At 41.0% G+C, this 23,497-nt stretch overlaps 1 protein-coding gene across 2 annotated transcripts in view; it reads right to left on the minus strand.

Moving 5' to 3' along the window:
* The window catches only part of LOC122790285 (LIM/homeobox protein Lhx3), a 1,376,718-nt gene that overhangs the window by 697,722 nt on the left and 655,499 nt on the right, over positions 1-23,497 (minus strand). The window contains exon 10 of one of the 2 annotated variants that reach the window (XM_044057789.1): positions 8,304-8,431. In XM_044057789.1, coding sequence (XP_043913724.1) covers positions 8,304-8,431 — 128 coding nt within the window. Of the gene's footprint in view, positions 1-8,280; positions 8,432-23,497 lie in introns of both variants that reach the window. The other variant, XM_044057787.1, reaches the window with a different exon arrangement.

A 23,497-nucleotide genomic window follows, 5' to 3' on the forward strand; every position in this document is an offset into this window, starting at 1 on the left:
CTGTCAGAGCATTCTGAACAGCTAGCATTTCTTTCTGGTTGACATGCAGATGCATTTGGTTTGGGCTGCATTTGCCCTGAATGCATCTCCCTGCCAGGTGGGCCCCCCAAGCATAGTCTGATGCGTCTGTAGTTAGGGTTTGGGAGGCAGGGGGTAGAGTGAATGACAGTCCCTTGTTTTGGTGACATATCTCTGCCCACCAAAGAAACTCCTGTTGTAGGCAGGGAATGAGAGGGATCATTGTTTCCAGGCTGTGAGAATGTTGACTTCATAAACTTTTTAGGTACCACTGAAGTTTCCTCATATGCAGTCTCGCATATGGAATTAGTAGAATGCAGGATGCCATGAACCCCAAAGCCTGCAGAATTTGTCTTGCAGATAACTGGGTTTTTGTTGCAATTTGTTTGAAGTATGTTGTCAATTACAGTTGTTTGTCTGGCGTGAGGTAAGCCATCTGGGCAGTTGTATTAAAGCTTGCACCCAGGAATGTAATTATTTGAGAGGGTACCAGCTGTGATTTCTTTTCATTTATAGTGTGCCCTAGGCATGCTAGAAGCCTTTTTACAAACACCAGATGTTGAAGAAGAGTGTCCTTGTCCTCTGCCTGAATGAGACAATCGTCCAGATAAGGATAAATTTGAATGTTGCTTTGTCTGCAGAATGCAATTACTGGTGCCAGGCACTTTGTAAAGACCCTGGGCGCAGTAGATAAGCCAAAGGGCAGTTCAGAGAATTGGTAATGCAAAACGTCTGCTTTGAAGTGGAGGTATCTTCTGCAAGATTCCCTTATTGGGATATGCAGGTATGCCTCTTAAGTCTAGAGTTACTAACCAAGCATTCTTGCCTAGCATAGGCAGTAGCTGTTGTAAAGCCAGCATTTTGAATTCTGGAATGTCCAGGAACGTGTTCAGAACCGATAAGTCCAGTATTGGACGCCATGAATCGTCTTTTCTGGGTACCAGGAAAAGTCTTGAATAAAATCCTTGTCCTTTTTCCTTTTCTGGTACCGGTTGAATAGCCCCCATATCCATGAGGGACATGACTTGTTTCTGGGCTTCTGCCCACTGGTTTTGTGGCAGATCCGGCCATCCGTTTGGAATTGGCAAAGTATGGAAATGAAATCTGTACCCCTGGGATACTATGTTTAATACCCACTTGTCCTGAGTAATTAACTGCCAATTTTGAGCATGAAGTGCTAGTTTTCCCCCCAAGGGGGCTGCCAAAAGATAAGTGCTTGGAGATGGTAGAGGAAAGTCATTGAGACTGCTTACTGTAGGGTTATGCTTTGTTACCTCCAGATTTGGAGGTGGAGGCACCCCATTGCTTTGACCTGTATGATCCCTGTGATTGATATCTGGAACCTTTTGAGCACCTGGGTTTGCCCTGAGTGGCTCTGTTGGACACAGGAAAGGACACATTTTTAGTAGGCCAGTGCCTACTGAACCTGGGTGGCTGCACTTGCAAAATCTCTTTTACCGTTTGCATAGATTTAGCTTTGTCTTCCATTTTCTTTAAAACCTCTTCTGCCTTATTACCAGACAGAGTATCATGCTGCAAAGGGGCATCCAACAATTTAGCTTTAACATGATCAGGCAGATTTTGCTCCTAGAGCCAGGCATGCCTTCTTATCACAGATCCAATAACGGCGGCCCTACAAGAGGCCTCCAAGGAATCAAAACCACATTGCAAAGTATGCTTTCCAACCTGTTCTGCTGCATGCAATAAATCCTGTAACTCTATTTTCCACACAATCAGAAATCAACAACATTTTCTGTTTCAGTAAGCCCATAGCATGCTGTTGATATTTAAGCATATGAAACTGGCAGTTTAAAGCCCTGATTGCCAAGGTTGCAGACGCATAAATCTTCTTACCCAATCTATCCAGTGCCCTGGAATCTCTGTCAGAAGCCTTAATACCCTTGGGACCCTGAGAAATAGTCTCAGGATCAGCAGCAGGATTTTTGAAAAGAAATTTGTGGGAGTCAGGAACCCTGTAATATCTGTCTGGCTTACTAGGAGCCGGAGGCAAGAAATCAGGAGCCATGCTTGATTCCGAGAACACATCATTCACAATGTCTAATACAGGAGGTATTGCCAATGGCCTATGTTGAGGAAGAAGGAGGAAATCCCTAAGCCTCTTTTTTGATTCTGAGAAGTCCTGACTCTCCCAGTGAAAATGTTCCCTTAAAGTATGCAAAGTCTCTCCAAAAGAGTAATCCTCAGGAGGAGATGCAGATGGGATGGATTCCTCTGCATCAGAATCCTCATAAGGTACAATAGAAAATTCCTGACCAAAAGAGGGATCAGAAGAAATGGAAACCTGATCTTAAGATTCATAATCATTGCCTTGCCTAGGTCTCTTAGTAAGGGGGGGGGGGTTGGGAGCCCCTGATCAAAGTAATTAAATCCTCAACCATTTTGATCATTTGTTTTTTAGGCATAGGGGCCTGAGCATGTGGCTCATGCATTGTTTTTTACACATAAAAGTTGTTTTTGACCTTGTTTTTGTTGATGGGGTCGGTTTAATATAAAAATGATGAGGCCGGAAAACATCCTCAGAAACCAGTGCCTGCTCAGTGGCTCTGGACCCATCCAAGGGAGAGACATCCGCTGGTTCAATACTTTGCGAATCTCGCGGCATACCAGACTCAGAATAGGTCTCGGTAGAGGCCTGCAACTCAAAAGTAGCGGGTATCAGGGGCTGTGAAAGCGCCTGAGTACCGGCAAACCGGCGACTGGCTTAAGAGAAGCTTAGTCATCGGTTTTGGACCTCGTCGGTCTGTGTCTTTTTCCTTGCGTTTTTTGTGAACTCCGGTAGTCGGGACTGCTAACCAACGACATTTTCAGGGTAGTTAAATCTTGAAGCAAGAATATACAGACGCTTAATGGTGCGTTGGTTAAATTTAGCACAAAACCAACAGCAAGGCACGTTGTGGTCAGGGCCTAGGCAAGGAATACAGTACAAATGAAAATCCTTATGAGGTATTTGCTTCCCACAGTAATGCAATTATTAACTTTTACTGGCATCGGTAAGGAGCAAGAAAGTTTCCCCAACAGGGTACTTAGCTTTAGTTTGAAGACTTCGGTTCTGAAACTCGAAAACGAAAATTTCATGAGTCGGCCGACCGGCACTTGCGAACTGCTTCTGCTTCGGGCACCGCCCGGCAAGAAAGACGGATTAAAATGGCATAGGCTGCATGTTTTATACCTCTGATGACCTGACGTCATGGAAGAGGAGACAACAACCGACGCAGGACCCAAAACTTGGTTATTCAGGCCAATTGAGGGCAACCTGCCAGCACATTATCCAAATGTAATGACTGCAACAGTGAAACACGAAGAACATCAACAAAACAAGCATTTTGTGTAGGGGGTATGAGAATCCCTGCACCTCCACCGCATGTGGAAGATGACCTCCCTTGTACACACACACTTGACTTACATACACCAACTATGGAGTCACACCAACAGTAAGGGAAATTGTGTAGAATTTATCTTACAATGACTTGGGGACAGCGACAAGTTTGAGCTGTACAAAGAACCTAGCTGGCAAGGTGATGTATTTATAACTGTTACAAAAATATGTTACTCTCTTCATAAAATAAAAACAGTTTTATGCTGGGAAACACCGGCAGAGCAAAATTTTGTCATGTGAAATTCTAATTATTCAAGAGACATTTCTGGAGACTGTAGCTTCTGCCACACTTCCCCAGAATTCTGACAGGCCATGTCTTGACAGACCCTATTTTGTCATACCTCAAAAGACTGCTTATATGAGAAAAACAATTATATTGCTTTAGCTAGCAGCAAAGTATACAAGCACTGTGGGGGATCCTGAGGTCCTATTTTTTCTATGCTTTCTTTTCTCTTATACAATAAGCATGTACATGGCCCTGCATACTACTTGATATGCATTACGTGTTTCCTTGTAGCTTTCTCATATGCCTTAATAGTCAGAGTGTAAACTTCGCTGTTGATTCATATTGTAATTTTGTTACTTTTGGCTGTGATTCAGTTTATCAGTGCTCTACCATGTTCAACAAATTACTCAATAAATATATCAGTGCTGCACGTCTACCTTAAGAACTAAAGGATTCCCGCATCAGATAATACTATAATGAAAATGAAAGCTGGATATAGTTGTACAGAGTAAATATCATGGAAAAAAACAAATTTAGAATAGTTAAAAAGACAGGCTACTAACAAACAGAATAAATGACGAGAACAACATAACCCGGCTCCCTTGAATTACCACATCGATGGTAGTCTACTGAACACAGAAGGCATTATAAGAGATCTAGGAACACAGGTTGACAGCAACCTCTCTTTTGACTAGCACATTGCCACTGTGGTCAGAAAGTCTTTCTATGTGGCACATCTCATTACTAAGGGTTTAGCATTCAGGAAGAAAGAGGTCATTGTCTCCATCTACTCTTCCCTCATTAGGCCAATCATCGAGTGCAAATCCCCATTTGACATGTACCTCACTAGACACCTGCAACAACTGGAGAGGCCGCAAAACTACCTCATAAAGAGGATCTTAGGCCTTAAACACTTGTCCTATATGGACAGACTCAAAAAACTCAACTATTCTCTGTCTCATATCGCCTACTTACAGGCAATCTCTGCTTGACTTACAAAGCCATGTCTGACCCAGCTCTGTTAGAAATGCTACATCTAAATAAATCCGAATCCCTCCATACCACACACTCCAGAGACCTCAACCTCATTACCACAATCAACAGAACATGCTGGAGGGACAGGTTCATAACCCAGAAACTGCTCATGCTCTGGAATAGACTTCCCATACATGATTAGGCAGAGCACTTCACTGGCCCTCTTCACGAGAAATCTTGATGAGTGAATGGGAAACAGAAAATTCACTCTGGGGATCACTCCAGTGGCTCTACTCGACAGATGCACTGGGAACTAAGGTCGGGTGGCACGATGCCAGGGTAATCCTATGGGTTAGGCTTGTAAAGGCTCCAGGGCCATTAGTCTAGTACACACCTATGAATGTATGAACTTGAGTGACTTGCTAGACTGAACAGTAATGTTCACATGTGTATGTCTTATGATTGTGGACTGGTGGTGTGATAAAAATAAGGGAGGTGTATTTGGTATTTTTTTCATGGATGGAAGAATAATACTATGCTGGAAGTATAGTTAATACAAAGCATACATCAGCTACATACACTATCACACAACAAATTATGCAAAGGTGACAGTTTAGTAGTCTAGGCATAAGGCAATACAGCAGCATTTACATGATAAACAATGATAATTAATTTAGTATCCCATTAACGCTATATATCAGGTAAAAGAACAAAACTGTGGTAATCTCAGTAAACACATGTCTGAGATGGCCTAGCACATTTGTGGCAAAAGGTCTTCACAAGCCATACGCAATACAGGTTAAAGCAGACAGACAAACTAACTCTAAAAGTATGGAAATTACAAGTACAGGCAATCCAAGACGGCAAACTGATCATCATTCTGACGTGCAAATACAGTCTGCACATGTACTATGTACACAAAAGCAAGGAGCCGGTTACAAATTTTACTGAGGAATTTTTAAGTCTCTTCTGTTTGATGGGACTATATGACACATGTACAGGTGTATTTCATGGAAAATCTAAAGTAGTACTCTACTAAACTATAACAGAGCTGGGTAACTGTGTGAACAGGGGTAAAACAAAATAACCTTAACTGTATCGATAACATCTGCATGTTATGTTTAGTGGAGAAGATTTCTACAACCATTTAAAAAAAAATAAATAAATAAAAAGTGTTGAGGTTTACATGGAGCAAAATGTATATACATTTAAAATAAAAGCATTGGTGCATGAATACATACTAATCTCACATGCCACTTTTATTTAGCATAGGCACAAGTCACTAGACAATAAAGGAATCAAGGGTGAGAAAGGTCTTTGTTAACATTCTGTTTTCATGAACAACTGAAAATCCAAATTGTGCATAGGTTCATAGGTTGGTACTAGGCTATCAGCCCTAGGGCCTATACAAGCCTAGCCATAACAATTCCCTGGCTATTTCTTCCCACATTATTTACTTTCCATTGTGTTAGGAGACAGCTTGCAGGTGTTACATACATCCCTAAGAAATTAAATGTGCGTGTGCGCACCTGTGTGCGTGTGCACATGCAATCTCCAAAGGGGATTTGCCCATTGATAATACAGGACAGAAAATTACAATAGACGAGGTTCTCCTCTTAAAAACATTACAAAAACTAGTAGAAGCATTCAGCATCTACCCTCCTTGTGCTCCAAGAAACACAACGCACAGTACAGGTATTCTTTTATTTAACAGGGACACATACATAGTCAACACACCTCTCCTGCAGATGATCTAGAGCTGTCCACCAGATCACATCATAGCGCTGCATCAACTGCTGGTGCTCCGTCCCAGTAAGCACGTGTGTGCATGTGCACATACACAAACACCCTGCAGCATCCACCACCACAAAATCGTATGACACTGAAGACACCGCTCCCTCACTGGACAGTCTACTTAGCCCCCACAATCTCCATAGCATGTCTCAAACACACACGCCACACATGCACACACACACCAGTAATGCTCATTCCCCAGACCAACACATGGTGCATTGTTGTGTGTGCATAACAGTGACCTGTCTTTAGTACTCTGTTACTTAAGTAGCCTATGTCTGACACACAGTCTGGCTAGTCTAGTCACAGTATAGCAGATGCCGTGTGTAATTTTGTATGCATAATTTTTTTTTTATTTCAGATGTACTTCTTTATTCTGCCCCACAGTTATGAACCAAACGCTGCCTTTTAGCCAATGTCACTGCATTCTGCACCTGCCTGTCTGGCATACAGTCATCCCCTGCAGCAGACTCTTCCACAGGATTCCCATCAGGCACCTCTTCTGCTGCTGAGCCTGGTACTCCCTCTACCTGAACGTTTCTGTACTGCTGTAACTGTTTGTGTATCAAGATGTGTAACACTGCAAAGATTTTACCACATGTTGCACGGTCTTACTGCAGTGCATCAACCAATGCATCCAGACAGCAGAAGTAGACTTTTTTTTCTTCAAAATACAGTAGCTTCTGTTTCTAACTGCTAACAAGTGAAGAGTTGTCTGTCAAAACAAAAACAGTTGAATCTATGGGCCTTCAGGCACATAAGCACTTGTGATTCTCCAGATGTTAACAAATATAACAGTACAGCTGGAGCTGTTTTACAAAACTAGTCCGAGTCACACCAGAAAAATGAGGATGTTAACGCAGAAGTTTTAAAAATTCCTGCTGCTGTCGATGTCCTTTTTGCTTTCCAATCTGAAGAGTTATGAACAGAATAGTTAGTGCCAGGGAGTGTAGCAGAACAAACACATGCTCTACAATGACCTGGGTCTAGGACATGGCATTATTGTTGGCTTTGTCAGTCTGTGGTTTTCTAATTGGTGCCATTAGCCATATCCAGCATCACAAATAAGATGTCCAGGTGGAAATGTCCTGCAAAAACTGTTGGTATACGTCACATATATGCTAAATGTGGAAGCTGTGGGCACTGCTCTGGTGGCCTGCAGACACATTCTACATTATACCCTGTGCATTACATATCACTTGTTAGTTGACAGAGTGGAGTCCATAACGGCTGATACACCACTGCCGCTGCTGCGTTGGTGTGGCCTTTATTGCAATATGGGTGCAGTCTATGGCCTCCAGTACCTCAGTGAAACAGGTGATGTCATAAAATGCCTTCAAGGTGTTGTCCCTCTTTCTTTTTTTATTTTTTAACACCTTTATTAAATTATTACTTAACACACGGGCACACATACAGTAGCAGAAAATGAAATAATATTAACGTATCACATTCATACAGTACATATGTTTTTTTTTTTCTTTTTAACACTCATCCGCTACAACATTACAAATTGCTCAATTTCTGCCTTCCCTTAAACATCTAGCCACCAGAACGGAGGATCTGATGTACCATTTCATAAGAAAACAAAATACATAACACACAAATTCTACTGTTTTAAGTCAACTCCAAAATAAAATGGAGTCTTCTGCTCTTATCTGTGGATGGATATATTTAGTGCAGATGAAGCAAAGCAGCAGCATAAAACTCAATGCATTTTAGCATCAAGTCACAATTACAGTATTAGCACTATGTATTTACATTTTCCACTTGCGTGTTAAGAATGCAAGCACAATTTTACACAGCAGTCAAAACTGTACACATGTCAAGAAGTGCTATCCCATGGGTAACACTGAGAAATGGTTCAGCTTACCAGTATTAATTAAAAGCAAATGCCGTTTTGCAGCCTGGACAGTCAATGTGTGAAACAGCCTCCAAAGAGAACAAGGATATCCTCGATATTCTGGCTTACTACCCTGACAGCTAACCCATTGAATACGACTAGTTAGAAATATTCCAGCAATCTGAAAATAAGCATGACAAGAATAATTAATAAATCACTGGCAGACTTTTTACTTCACTAAAGTTTTCTCATATTCTTTTGCAAATTTTTATTATGCCATTTATGTTGTACACTGATTTTTCATCCCACACACTTCACACTCAGCAAAACTAATTGCTGCAGTGCAAAATGGAGATGACAAGTCGCTTCAAGCTAAAACATACTCTCCAAACCTTGGCAGAAGCTAATATCCTGTCCAAATGACAAACGGGAAAGGAGACAAAACTCACCCCTGCTGGTGTCTGATACCCAACTTGAATGTAACCTCGACATCTTCAAACAAAAGATCATGTTTTTCTCTTGGAAAAAGAGTGGAAGCTCTTTTCAAATTAGCAGCTGCCCAGGCTTGGAATACTGCTCATGAGTGAGGGCATTCGGAATAAGGAGTGTGACCATCGGACTGGTGCAAAACTGGTGGCATTGCTGGCAATGGGTCCTATGGTCCTTAACTGGCAGCAGTGTCTTTGGATAGAGCTCTCAATTTACCAGTCAAGCTAATCCCAGTTTTCATGTGTGGTCATGAGATTTGATTGAAAACATCAGATCACAGACACAGAGTACAAAAATAGTGTTCCTTCACAGGGTAGCTAAGCTAACTCCCCTTCACTGAGTGAAAAGCTCAGAAATCTTGGAGGGCTCCAGAGTCCAGAGACTGCATCCACAAGTTAAGGAGTCAGCTGAAGTGGTATGGGCACCTTATGAGAATGTACCCCACCCTGGTGACTACTACATAAAGTGTACACCAGCACACACTACTAGCTGGAAGTCCCAGGCATGAAGGAGGAATGACATCCCTCAGACTGCCTAGGAACACCCATAAGATAAGCTAAAGACTGCTAAAGGAACAGGGAAGCCTGCTCCACTCCGCATAGTTTGACAGCACCTCAACCATCACCAAGATAAGGGGAGTAATGACAAGGATGTTATAAAATGAATCCAGTTTGTAAACCCTTCTTGCAGATTTGTAGTATTTGTTATTTAACTTATCAGACATCATGCGTCAGGCCACGGCCCATAACTTGTTCAGGCTATAGCTGGAAATGGCTACCTGTGACATGTATACTTTGACAGACATAATCCAAAGGAGGAGACAGCTAGGTAGCAAAAGAACTGGCTGGACTACAGGAGGACAAAGGTAATGGTTTTCAGTATTCTAAACACACAACCAAAACTAAGCACATATTCTGATAGAGAAATTCAGATCTTTAGTAGATGTCTGGCCAGTGGGAAATTTTCAGGAAGTTGGTTATCAGCTTCAGTCATTCCAGGTATAAGGCAGTAGCAAGAACAGCAAAATATGTAAGTAGCCTGATGACCACATCACAGATGGTGAAAGAAAATATCCAAGGTGAAAAGCTTAAGGCCTTTCTAAAGGAAAAACAACTTCAGAAGACAAATCAACTTGGTTTAACTGCCAAGAAAAACATTCTGTCAAACCATTCTGTCAAGCATTTCAGAGACTGTGCAACAGCAGGGCTGGATGAGGGAGTATCAATAAAGGCTCTATATCATCAGATCAAATGTTGAAAATCTCTAACACCCTAAAGAGCGAAAATGCCGGAACTCAAACTCCTTATTGTGAAGGGCTGTGCCCCCCCCCCACTAAATATATATTCCAACTCCAAGATCGCACTACAGTGAGGAAAGGGCAAATATTCCAATCTTCACTGTACTGCAATCTCAAAAAAAGCACTTTGAGTTCCGGCATTTTTGCTATTTAGAACGTTCGAGGTTATCAACATTTGATTTGATAATATAGACCCATCAATAAATATGGTATGCTTGCATTTTGGTAAGGTTTTGGACCTGGTTTCATATCAAAGGCTATTCAAGAAGTGGAAAGGACTAGGAGTAATACAAAGTTCAGGATCTAGGCTTCGATACAGTTCGGATGGAGTAAGTAGAGAAACATGGTCAGGAGAAACTGTGAAAAACAGGGATATAAACTAGTGCACTGCTACAAGGGTCAGAGTTGAGCCTACACTCTTCAACCTATTAGCTCTGGACATGTAACAGGTAGTACCTAACAAACTTAACTTACCTGGGGAAAGATCAAAGCTATAGTTCTGGATAACGAAAAACCCTAAACAGCAAACTTCAATGTCCTCCATGCAGAGGTGGTAAATGAAGCTCAATACAGATTAGGTACAAGATTGTGCATTTAGCCACAAAGCCAAAGGTCACATACAAGGTAGACAGTACTAACCTAGATGTCTGTGGCTGAAAATTACTTGAGAGTAATCATTCAACAACTGTAATATAGACACAATAGGAACAGCAGCTACCAAGGCACTGTAAAATGCAGGACACAGACATCATGAATACAGAGGTAGGTTTACACTCACTCACACAATGTTTTAAGGTAGTCAGATTGCATCTACCACATCACTTCTGTATGCTCTACATAGGATGTAGTACAACTGGAAAGCATACAGAGGGAAACTAATATAGCCATCAATTTGACGAATTGTAAGGAGAATGAACAGTGACTGGTGACAACAGACTTAGCTTCAAAGAAAATTATGAGTGGTATGACATAGGTTTTCATGATGCTACATGGGAAATGTGAAGCAAAAGACTTAAGGACAAGAAAAAGGAAGGAGGTGAGACCACTAGAAGCTTTTGAATAATGAATAAATCCATTGCAGCTTGCCACTAAAACCTATATTTTTTGATCCCCATATCATTTATCAAAGTCTTCTTTAAATGAGTCTGTAGTCTCAATTTTACTTTATCTGGAAGCTGATTCCAGGGTTTAATAATCGTTTCACAGAGAAGTATTCAGCCATTGTTGCATTTCCAATGTAGCCCCCTAGAACCCTGAGTTTGTATGAATTTGAGCTAATAAATAAAAATGGGGAGTTACATGTTGTAAATATTGCAGGTAATCTTCAACTAGTTCTACAATAAGAGAAAGCAGATGTTCAGAGCTTTTAATCTTTTTTTGCATCGCAGGTTCTAGGCACTATTTTGTAATTGTTCCTGAATTTGTTCTAATTTTAAATTATAAACATTTACTTTTGAGCACCCCAATGGATTGCTCCAACTGCAGCCTAGTAACACTGACAGAGAAATTAAAACCTTTCTATTGTTTGACTTTATGGATCCTAACAGACGGCTTAATGTTTTTGACCACCAACTCCTAAGCTCAAATATATGTCTATTTTAAGAGTAAATTTTGTCCCCCATATGCCCAAGTCTTTAACTCATTACATCAGAGTGACGCCTCCAGGTGCATCTGCAGTCACCTTCTACTGCTTCTCTAGGCGTCAAATATTGCTTGTTCATATTGCATTAATAATTCCAAAATCATGCTACATACAAGGTATCAGAATATTTTATCTTGAAGCATACATGATGGCAAACAATTGTATTGATATCTGACCTCTGTCAATGAGTATTTGTTAGAATTGTAAGGTGATAACTTAATTTTTAAAGGCTCAGGCCACACCCACTATGAGTTAAAGGTACACACTCAAAAGAGCTGTACTGGAGGGAATGAGTTAAATAACTCAGACTTTTTTTTTCAATTTGTCAAGTTAAGGTGTGATTACTTTCAATAGTGCTTATGCTGAAACTCATAACTTCAGTTTTAGTAACATTTATTATCATGTTACTTAAGTATGCTCATGTATTCCAGTAGTCTGTGGTATATTTGAAGAGCTCTTAGTCTTCTTTATCTGAGATAATTTGTCCAAGTTTGATAATATTATTGCAAATACTGAAAAAAATGTTGATATCTAGATTAAAAAGATAAATTGTTGGAGAGATAAAATCCTAGGATTGATTCCTGAGGAATCCACATAGTTAAGGCATACCTTTCAGAGTGCAAACCTTCAAATTTAACGGGCCACAGTCAGTCTGGAGTAGAAAATTAAGAATCCAGAATATGAGCTGCTTACTAAACCCTACTGTAACAAACTTGGACAGAATGACAGAAGTGAAAGGACTATGTTAACTCTCATTTGGGACTTGAACCCAAGACCTCCAGTATAAAGAGCTAATGCCAATGCCTCTGGACCAACAAGAGCCCCTAGATGGTGTTAATGAATCAAAGGCCTATGAAAAGTCAATTTAAAAATATCATAAGTTTATAATACAAGGTAAATACCACATTTGTGATTTAAAATGACAGTGGATCCATTTGTGGTACAGGCATGTTGGTCAATATTTACTACCTGATATGTTTCACTTTATAATGAAGTATTTCCAAAATTAATTTTGCTAGTAGTGGTCAAAGGATTAATAGTTTTACAACATGTTGGTAAGCTTTTATCACCTTTATCTTTATAAACTGAATTTACTGTGGCCTTTTCCAGTCCTCAGGAGCACTACTTTGAGAAACTAGACTGTAAAGTTCTGTAATTGTTCTGTGATGCTCAAAATCTTTATTTGAGATATTATGTCCACTAATATGAATACAGACACCCTTAATAATAATAATAGTGTTGCTGATGAGACTATCCTTTCAGACGGAATGCAACTGAAACTGTGGAGATGAAAGGCTAGTTGCCCTACTAATCATCTTCATACGTGGCAACAACGCATTTCCATCTTACTAAATGTCACAGATTTTCTCTTCTCTAGAACTTAAAAAATGACCTTCTATTGTCTGTGGGCTTTGATTGGGGTCCATTTTGTCTTTTGTTTCTTGAACACTTAACTGAATTTGCTTGCATAGTTTGCTGTATGGCAATTTAAAAACACGTTCTGTAAGACAACATTTTTCTTAAACTTATTTTTTATCTATCAATTTAGTAATGCTGTCCGAAAAGAGAAGGAAAAGCTTATCTTCATCTTTCAGCTACAAACTTCTTTACATGCCAACATTTGGTGTTAAAAAATTGTCAAATTCCTTTGATTATAATTCTTCAAAATCCCTTCTGTTCTTGTAGTCAGTTTGCAATGCAAATGCATTTCTGTTCTTTTAACTGCTTTATTTCATGCAGCCATAGTTTTGGTACAAAAACACAGAGGATAAAAGTGATCACTTATGGAGGTTGTACTGCTACTGAAATCAAACTGCTTATTCATACATATTAGATCAAAAATTATTTGCATTTTTAGGCCCTAATAATGACCTGTACATAATGTATTATGGTGGAGACACTATTTGTTTGCTAGTAATTATGCAAACATGCAATGTTTCAGTACGTATCTTCATACTTCCAAAATCAGCTGACTTACACACTACAGCACACCATCAGGTGAAATCTCACATGCTTTGGCAAAAATTGCCATTTATACCTGCATTGTTCACTCCATAATATGAGATGCACTATTTCTACTGTTAATTATGCAACTAAATTTTTCATTTTTTTGTAATAATTTCAACATGCAAACATTTCCAAATGAATTTCTCGCCGCCATATATAAGCTCAAGTCTCCTGAATAACAGTGCTGATGACACTGTTTGTCTAGGTTAAACAGTTTCCAGGATTTGAAAAGCTGTACTTGAAAATTTAGATAAAATATCGTTCTGGACTTTTTTGCATTATAATATATAACAGTACTGTTGAAAACGTTGTGAATTCACTGACATCAGTCACTGTAAAGAAAAGTTTTTGCTAAGCACACAGTTGTCTGCACCTTTTTAACAGTATTGAATATTCGCAAGGTATTTATATTTAGCTTAAGTTCTTTGATTTTTCAGAATATGCTTAGAAATCTTACAAATGTGTGTGTAGCTTGCCGGAGGTGTGATAATCCACAGCTAACAGGTGTGAAAGAGCCTACACAAAGAAAGACCTCTGAGATCTAATGAGCATGCGATGGTACTCTATGGTTTGTTTTGACTGCAGAGGACTGTTGCTTACGCAAGGGGATTCATAATGAGGACAGATGCAAGTACTTGCTGTAGAAGACAATAGCAAATGACCAAGCTCAGTCACAAAAAGATTTTTCTCTGTAAATATTATGAATACATTTCCAAATGGGCAAGGAGCCAAGATCTGTCATGAAGCAAGTAAAATCTCTCTAAAATGTTCAAGTATGCCTGAAAGTTAGCACATGTTAAGGAGTTGTTTCCTTTAGCGAAGGGTAAAGGGCTTGATTTGTTCCACCTCCATTTGCCTAGTGTGCGACTCTGAGAAATGTACTTACCTAGACAGCATTCCCAGGTCACCCCTGAAAAGGGTCAACAACATTCATTTGGTGTACCCAGTTAGTAAATGGATTAAAACAAGTAAAGTATCTGTATTGTGTGCTTATCCTTGCATTTCAGTTAGCCAATGGTATTAAACTTTTTTCTAATGTTAACTGACATGTTGTGCCTACCACCACCCTACTAAAATGCGTTTTTGCCTTAATTAACTTTATTTTTGCTTACTATTTCAGTATCTTACTTGTTTGCAGTATTTTGTCTCTAACTTGGTTGTACTGAAAGGGGCTCAGTCTAGTAGGTAAAGTGTTTTTTATCCTGACTCATCTGTTCTGTCCTTCAACTGGGTACACGCTTGTAATATGCATGCAATGCCTATATCGTTCAAATATGTGTGCACCCTAAGGTCAAAATGCACATCCTTATTCCATTTGTTTGTCCACAAGTGTGCACAAAACGTACACCAGCATTGGGTTCACTGAAGGACCTTGATTACATGATTCACTGTACAGATAAATCAGTGATGATGCAATAAGCAGTATTTACATTTGCAAACAGGAAGTAGTCAGACAACGAAGTTATGTTTGAGGTTACATAGAACATATACTGCTTGCATTTTCACAACTTAGGTAAAGGCAGTATGTGTGAAGCAGGTGCAGCCAGCTGTTTTGGTCAGATGAGCTAGGTCAGCCTTGAAAGACTAAGTAAACCAATCAATAAGTGTTACAGATAAACCACAGCAAGTACGTAGGTATTACAGAAAGTTCCTCTAATCAAACAGTGTCAAATGTTGCTGAAATAACATGGAAGTCCAAGACTGACTAAAGGTAATAATTTCTACTCAAGTAGGAGGTCAATGACCATCTTAAAAAAATGTAGCTTTAGTACTGAACAGGATTTAACATCCAGATTGCATGGGTAGAGAATACTAGTGGCATTATACAACTACATTTAGTCAGACAAAAATTACCTGCATGAAAACCTTACCTAAAAAGGAAGGACAGGGATAGGGCAGTAATCTTCCAGGCTGTGTGATCAAAAGCTAGTTTCTTAAGAAAGTGGGCACCAAGACCTTTTCTTGTCCAACTGAGTAAAGCAGATAAAGAACTTAAGTAGACCAAAGGCATCCGGGCAAAACTGCACTTGTGGTTTGAACTACAGCCAACCCACAAGTAGTAAGTTACAATCTTGAAATCAAGTTCCTAGCTTCAAAGAAGCCTAGTGGAACCTATACCAGACAAGGAAGACAAAGCATGAGGACTGTCCACTGAATGTCTTTGTTAATGCCATTGTTCCAGCTACAATCTTAATAAACATTAGAAACTGGTCAAAGTTATCAGTGATGCAAGCAGCAGTCTCACAATCACAGGAAGAATTTTTTAAAGGACTAATGCAAATAGATTGCACAGCCTGTCCACTTCTCAGAATAACACTGTTGTTTGATTGGCTAAGGTAGAAATATCCCTTGTCAAGAAAGTTCAATTAAGTAGGTAACTTGCATTGTAACAACTTAAGTGTGTAGAAACTTGAATGGATCTCATTGTGGCAGTATTCTTAACATCTGAGACTTTCCCCACAAAGGTCGGGTCCATCTGCCCAGCTTACTAAAACTTAGGATCCTTCCCCAAAAGGAGCATGTCTGCCCTACACATGCATCTGTGTGCTGGTATAAGAGGTACGCATGTTCAAACCATTTGGAGAGCTTTTTCTGTCCCAATAATAAGCAAGTTAGATAACTCATTTCTTCAAGTAGTATAACATCTCTACCATATTATCATTTAAAGTCAGGTGAACTACTTTTTTCTTTTTTTTTTTTTTTTTTTTGAAAATAGAAGTTTTTGGGAGTGGGAAGAAAAAAAATGAAATACTCAGCCACACCAAAAGGTAAAACTTGAAGAGAGTATCCCTAGAGGGGATAGAGGGAGGGTGTACTGGTTCCGCAACAGCGATCTATTAAAAAATCTACCATTATGGTACATTACCCATGCAAGTGCATTGTTTTTCATTAGAGCACTGTTAAAGTATTCTTTACATCTGCAATGACTCCAAGAGTTTGGTTAAATTGGCTGGAGGAAAGAGGTAATCCTTTGCATTTAGGATACCATAAAGGACAGCCTTAGCAAATCCACTTTTTGCTCTAGACTGAACATCCAGTTTGTAATGTTTATTAAGGTTTGGACTGAGGACCAATAACAGTTTTAGAGTTTATCCCTTGCATAAAAGCCCATGATGTAGCAACTGCTCTGATAGAGTGGGCTTTAACTTAGCTCTGAAAGCGGTTTGCAATGGTTTGTTTAACAGGAGAACTGCTTTATATAGCCACTGAAAACAGTTTTTATAAACTGGTATTGGTAAACCTATTTTCTTGATGAAAAACAGACAATAGTAAATTATGGAACTTTATCCCACCAGACATCAAGAATGAGGTAACCCCCCCCCACGCCCAAATTAGTCAAAAATGCTAAAAAAGCCATCTTGAAAATGAATGGTCCTGTCCAAGGACATAGAAGCACTCCCTTCATTTCTCTTATTTCCTTCTACTTCACTCACATTCTCCACTGCTTACTATTCACCAGCTTTCTTCTCTTTTACACTGTACTCATTTCCTCTCCCCATACTCTCCTCGACTACATTCTTATACTCACATAGCCCAATTGCTTCTTTTCTATTACATCCTATTCATCCCATTTCCCACCTTTTCATTTCATTTCATATATGCATTTCCTGATTTTAAAAGTGTAACCAAGTAAAATGCCATAAATATAATGTTTTTGGATCTTTTCTCCCAAGGCCTTCACAGCAAATTGTCTCTGCTCAGTCAGACTATCCCAAATAAGAAATGTAAAATAAATAAAACAAAACAGCAGAAGGCGTTAAGATGCCCCTGATCTCTGGAAAAGTACAGTTGTGTACACTTACATAAATGTAGACGTTAGAGTGTATTCACTGTTGCAGTCATCACATTTGGGTTATCTGCCTGCAGGTAGCCCTCAGCCGGCCTGAATACCAGAGTCTTCGGATTTCTGCGTCAGGTGCTGTTGCTTCTTCCATGACGTCAGGTCGTCAGGGGTATAAAACATGCCGCCGATGCCATTACATCAGATTTTCTTTTCCCTGATGTCAGATGCCCCCACAATAGGAAGCAAATATATGGAATGGGACACCCACAGCAAAAAGCAAATACAAATGACATAATCTATGCCAAACAAGAAGGAAAGGTAGAGCCAAGATACGTCAGGGGGCTGGAGGGAGGGTAACCAGGATTGCAACAGTGAATACACTCGAACATCTACATTTATAGCAAGAGTACACAACTGTACTGCATTCTTTGTGTTTCACTGTTGCAGTCACCACAATTGGGTTGATTCCCAAAGCTAAGGAAGGGTGGAGGCAGTTAAAGAGCATTAGGGCTAGCAATCAGGCCTTGCAAGACTGCTGTGGCAAATCCAGCTCTGGATTTAGAAAAGATAGGCAGGTGGTAATGCTTGGTGAAAGTATGTACAGAGCTCCAGGTAGCAGCTTCCAGGATGTCCCTGGTAAGGACTCCTCTGAAAAATGCCATAGAGGTAGATGCAGCCCTGGTGAAATGTGATCTTATCCCCTGAGGAGTAGATTTTCCATGGTGCTTGTAGCAGAAATGGATGCAATGGGCTATCCATTTGGAAATGGTTTGCTTTGAAATGGCCTTCCCCTCTGCCCCTGCAGCAAAGCTAACTAGCAGCTGGTCAGATTTTCTGAAAGGCTTAGTTCTGCCCAAATAGAATCTAAGCTGTCTGTGCACATCCAGAGAATGCAGTATCCTTTCTCCCTTATTTTGAGGATTAGGGAAAAAAGTCGGCAAATGAATGGACTGATTTAGAGCCACACTAGACACCACCTTGGGCATAAAGGATGGATTAAGTCCTGAGGGAAACCCTGTCCACATGGAAGATAATGAAGGGTTCCACTGCCATGAGGGCCTGCAGTTCAGACACTCTTCTTGCAGAAGTGATGGCTAGAAAGTACAGTTGTGTACCTACCATAAATGTAGAAGTTCGAGTGTATTCACTGTTGCAGTCATTACTCTTGGGTTATCCTGCTGGCAGGCTACCCGCAGTCGGCCAGAATTCCAAAGTCTAGGTCTGGCATCGGTTGCTGTCGCCTCTACCCTGACGTCAGTGCGCCAAGGGTATAATAGATGCAGCAGATGCCAATTTCTTCAGTTTTTCTTGCCCCAGATGTCAGGTGCCCCAAATAGGTAGGTTGAAAAATATAGCAATAAGAAATGCATGCACAAAAATAACATTTCTTTCATCTACAAGCAAATACACCAAAAAGGTTGCATAGGATAGAGAAGAGTAGATAAGTCCCAGCAAAGAGAAGGGGGATGGTGGGTGGGTAACCTGGACTGCAACAGTGAATACACTCGAAAATCTACATTTATGGTAGGTACACAACTGTACTATGTTAATCGTGTTTCACTGTTGCAGTCATTACTCTTGGGTTGAATCCCAAAGATGAGGATGGGTGGCTGGGCTAAATAGGATTAGGAGAGGCTATGAGGCCCTGCAGAACTGCAGTGGTGAAGCCTGCTCTGGACTTAAGAGTAGAGAGGCAAGTGGTAGTGCTTTGTAAAGGTGTGCACTGAACTCCAAGTTGCAGCCTCTAAGATTTCTTTGGTTGGTACTCCTCTGAGGAAGGCTGCTGAAGTGGCTGCTGCTCTGATGGAATGAGGCCTAATGCCCTTAGGCACTGATTTGCCATGTTGAAAATAGCAGAAATGGATACAATGGCCTATCCATTTAGAAATAGTCTGTTTTGAGATAGCCTTTCCTTGTGATCCTGCAGCATATGACACTAAAAGTTGCTCAGTCTTTCTTGAAAGCTATAGTTCTGTCCAAGTAGAAGCGTAACTGCCTGTGTATGTCCAAAGAATGTAGAATTTTCTCGCGTTCTGTGGATTTGGGTACAAGGTAGGCAAGTGAATGGTTTGACTGATGGCCACACTGGACACCACCTTAGGCATAAATGTAGGGTTTGTCCTCAGAGAAACCCTGTCTGGATGAAAAAATGATGAAAGGTTCCACAGCCATGAGTGCTTGTAACTCAAAGAATCGCCTTGCAGAGGTTATGGCTAGGAGCAGAGCTGTTTTCCAGGATAAGAATTTAATATCCGCTGTTGATGCTGGCTCAAAAGGAGGCAGTGTGAGTTTTTCCAAAACATAATTGAGGTCCCAGACCGGAACTGGTGCTCTCCTTGGAGGCATAATGTTTTTTGCACCTCTGAGGTACTGCCTTATTAAAGGATGATAAAAGATAAGTGGTTCCGTATTGTAATGTGCAGAAATGGCAGAGGCAGGAATCTTAATTGATGAGAAAGAAAGGCCTTTGTTCAGCATCTCAGTTAGGTATTGTAAAATCTGAGGAATATTTGGTACAGACGTGTCAATGCCTTGGTCCTGGTTCCAAGCACAGAATCTCTTCCATTTTTCGGCATAAGATTTTCTGGTACTGGGCCTCCTGGTCTCCAAGATAACATCCATAACAGCTTTTGAAAGAGTGAGTTTTCTGAATGGCTACATTATCCGCCATGCGCCAGATTTAAGGTCCTGAGTTGGCTGTGCAGGATCTGATTGTTTTGTTGGGTCGGCAAGTGAGAAGTTTGAGGCAATATCCATGCTGGACCTTGAAACAAGCTCTTTAGGATTGGGTACCAGTGCTGGCGTGGCCAGTTTGGTGCAATCAGAATCATTTTTGGCTTCTCTTGTCTGACCTTTAGGAGTACTCTGGGAAGGAGAGGCAGTGGAGGAAAAGCATAAACTGTTAGATTTTTCCAGCTGAATGATAGGGCATCCACTTTCCATGCTTGCCTGTGGTAAATCCTTGGGCAGAATCTCTGCAACTGACAGTTGTGAGGGGAGGCAAATAGATCTATGTCTGGGCATCCCCATTTCCTTATTATCATTCTGAAGACTTATGGATCCTGTTTCCATTCATGGAGATCCATGAGGTTTCGGCTTAGTTCGTCTGCCAGAGTATTTGTGTTTCCTGGCAGGAATTGTGCTTGCAGGTGAACTTGAAAAGCCAATGCTGTGTCCCATAAGGTCATTGCTTGCCTGCAGAGGGGTTAGGAATGAGTACCTCCCTGCTTGTTTATGTACCACATGACCGCAGTGTTGTCTGTCTTTATCAGTAATTGTCCTGGATGAAGCAGGTCCTTGAAAGCTGTCAGGGCATTTTGAACAGCTAGCATCTCTTTGTGATTGATGCGAAGATGCATCTGGTTTGCAGGCCATGTGCCCTGAATACATTTTCCTGCCATATGGCCCCCCAGGCATAATCTGATGCATCTGTTGTCAGTGTCTGTCTGGCTATGGGTAAACTGAATGGCTGTCCCTTGCTGTGGTGACAGGCTTCTGCCCACCATCGAAACTCCTGTTGTAGGCAGGGAATGAGTGCAATTACTGTCTCCAGGCTGTGGACACTTTTCAGGTACCATTGTAGTTTGCTCATAAGCAGTCTGGCATATGGAATTAAAAGAATGCAGGATGCCATGAAACCCAAGGCCTGCAGGATTTTCCTTGCAGATAAGTGGGTTTTTGTTGCCAATTTCTTGAAGTAAGTAGTCAGTTGTTTTTGCTTGTCTGGCATGAGATAAGCCATCTGGACAGTTGTATTTAAGCTTGTACCCAGGAATATTATCTTGAGAGGCCACTAGTTTTGATTTCTTTTCGTTTTCTGTGTACCCTAGGCCAATTAGTAATATTTTTACAAACGCCAGATGCTTTAGAAGAGTGTCTGTTCTTTGCTTGAATTAGGCAGTTGTCCAAGAAGGGATATATTTGAATTCCTTTTTGTCTGCAAAATGCAATTACTGGTGCCAGGCATTTTGTAAAGACCCTGGGCGCAGTAGATAAGCCAAAGGGCAGTGCAGAGAATTGGTAATGCATTGAGCCAGCTATGAATCTGAGGTATCTTCTGCAAGATTGTCTGATTGGGACATGCAGGTATGCCTCCTTTAGGTCCAAAGTTACGAGCCAAGCCCTCTTGCCCAGCATGGGCAGTAGCTGCTGAAGAGTCAACATTTTGAATTTTGGAACTTCCAGAAACGTATTTAGTATAGACAGGTCCAGAATTAGTCTCCAGGTTTTGTCCTTCCTGGGTACTAGAAAAAGTCTGGAATAAAATCTTTGCCCCTGCTCTTGAGTGGTACTTGCTGAATGGCCCTCATGTCCATGAGGGTTGTAATTTGTTTTTGTGCCTCTGCCCATTGATTGTATGGCAGGTCTGGCATGCCCTTTGACCTTGGTAGAGTGTGAAAATGGAAGCTGTAGCCTTGGGACACTATGTCCAGGACACATTTCTCTTGGGTAACTATTTGCAAATTTGATGAAAGAAGTGCTAGCTTTCCCCCTAAGGGGGCTGTCAAAAGAAAATTGCTTGGAACTGGTAGAGGAAAGTCATTGGGACTGTTTCCTGTAAGGTTGTGATTTGTCTTCTCTGCTTTTGGAGGTAGGAGCACCCAATTGTTTAGGCCTGTATAAGCCTTGAGGCTGAGATCTGCCTCTGGGACGCTTGTATCTGCCACTTTGTGGTCTGTCAGAGACTGGAAAGAACCAATTTTTAGAAGGCCAGTTCTTGCTAAACCTGGGTGGTTGTACCTGTAAGAAATCCTTGACTGTCTGCATGGATTTTGCTTTATCCTCCATTTTTTTCCAACAAGTCTTCTGCTTAAGTACCAAACAAAGTATCATGCTGTAATGGTGCATCTAATAATTTTGCTTTAACATGATCAGGCAGATTCTGTTCCTTTAACCAAGCATGCCTTCTAATAACAGAACCTGTAACAGCGGCCCTGCAAGAGGCCTCCAGTGAATCATAACCACATTGCAAAGTATGCTTTCCCACTTGTTCAGTTGCATGCAATAAATCCTGCAATTCCTTGTTCTCTGAACATTTAGTATTTGTCAACATTTTCTGTTTAAGTAGAGACATTAAATACTGCTGATGTTTAAACATATGAAATTGACAATTTAAAGCCCTTACAGCCAGGGTGGCAGAAGTGTAAACTTTTTTCCCCCATCTGTCTAGAGCCCTAGAATCCCTATTGGAGGGGACAGGTTTTTTTTTGCAGTGGAAGCTTTAACCCCCCCCCCCCCCAGGGGCCCTGAGAAATTGTTTCAGGGTCAGCAGCGGGGTTTTTATATAGGAATTTATGAGAATCCGGGACCCTATAGTATATGTCTGGCTTAGCAGGTGCGGGGGGTAAAGAGTCAGGGGACAGTCCGGACTCTGAAAATACATCATCTACAATGTCTAGGGCAGTTGGAATAGCAAGGGGTCTGTGCTGAGGAAGAAGCATAAAGTCTCCGAGCCTTTTCTTAAATTCAGAATAATCTTGGCTCTCCCAATGGAAATGCTCCCTCATAGTATGCAGCATTTCCCCAAAAGAATAGTCCTCAGGAGGAGAGGCTGAAGGAATGGATTCTTCAGCATCAGAATCCTCATAGGGAAGCATGGAGTAATCCTGTTCAGAAGAGGAATCAGAGGAAATAGATACCTGATCAGAAGAATCATACTCTGTCTCTTGCCTAGGCCTCTTATCAGGAGGGGGATGGGAGCCCCTGATCAAAGTAATTAGGTCTTCGGCCATTTTGAGCATCTGTTTTTTAGGCATGAAAGTCTGAGTAGGAGAATGCTGTACTTGTTTCTTTGTCTTTATAGCTGCTTTAGTCTTTGAAGCTGAAGATGGCTTAACATATAGTTGTGTAGGTCTGAAGACACCCTCAGAAGCCGATGCCTGCTCAGCGGCTCTGGACCCATCTGAGGGAGTGATTTCCGAGTGTCCAATACCTTGAGTTTCCAGAGGCCCAGTCGGCTCCACGTGGGAGTCGGTAGCGGGCGCCAGGGGCTGTGAAAGCACCTCACTGAGAACCGGCGACTGGATTA

This window comes from Protopterus annectens, chromosome 16.part0, assembly GCF_019279795.1.
Source record: "Protopterus annectens isolate FY-2018-M chromosome 16.part0, PAN1.0, whole genome shotgun sequence".
In the NCBI taxonomy this organism is placed as follows: domain Eukaryota; kingdom Metazoa; phylum Chordata; order Ceratodontiformes; family Protopteridae; genus Protopterus; species Protopterus annectens.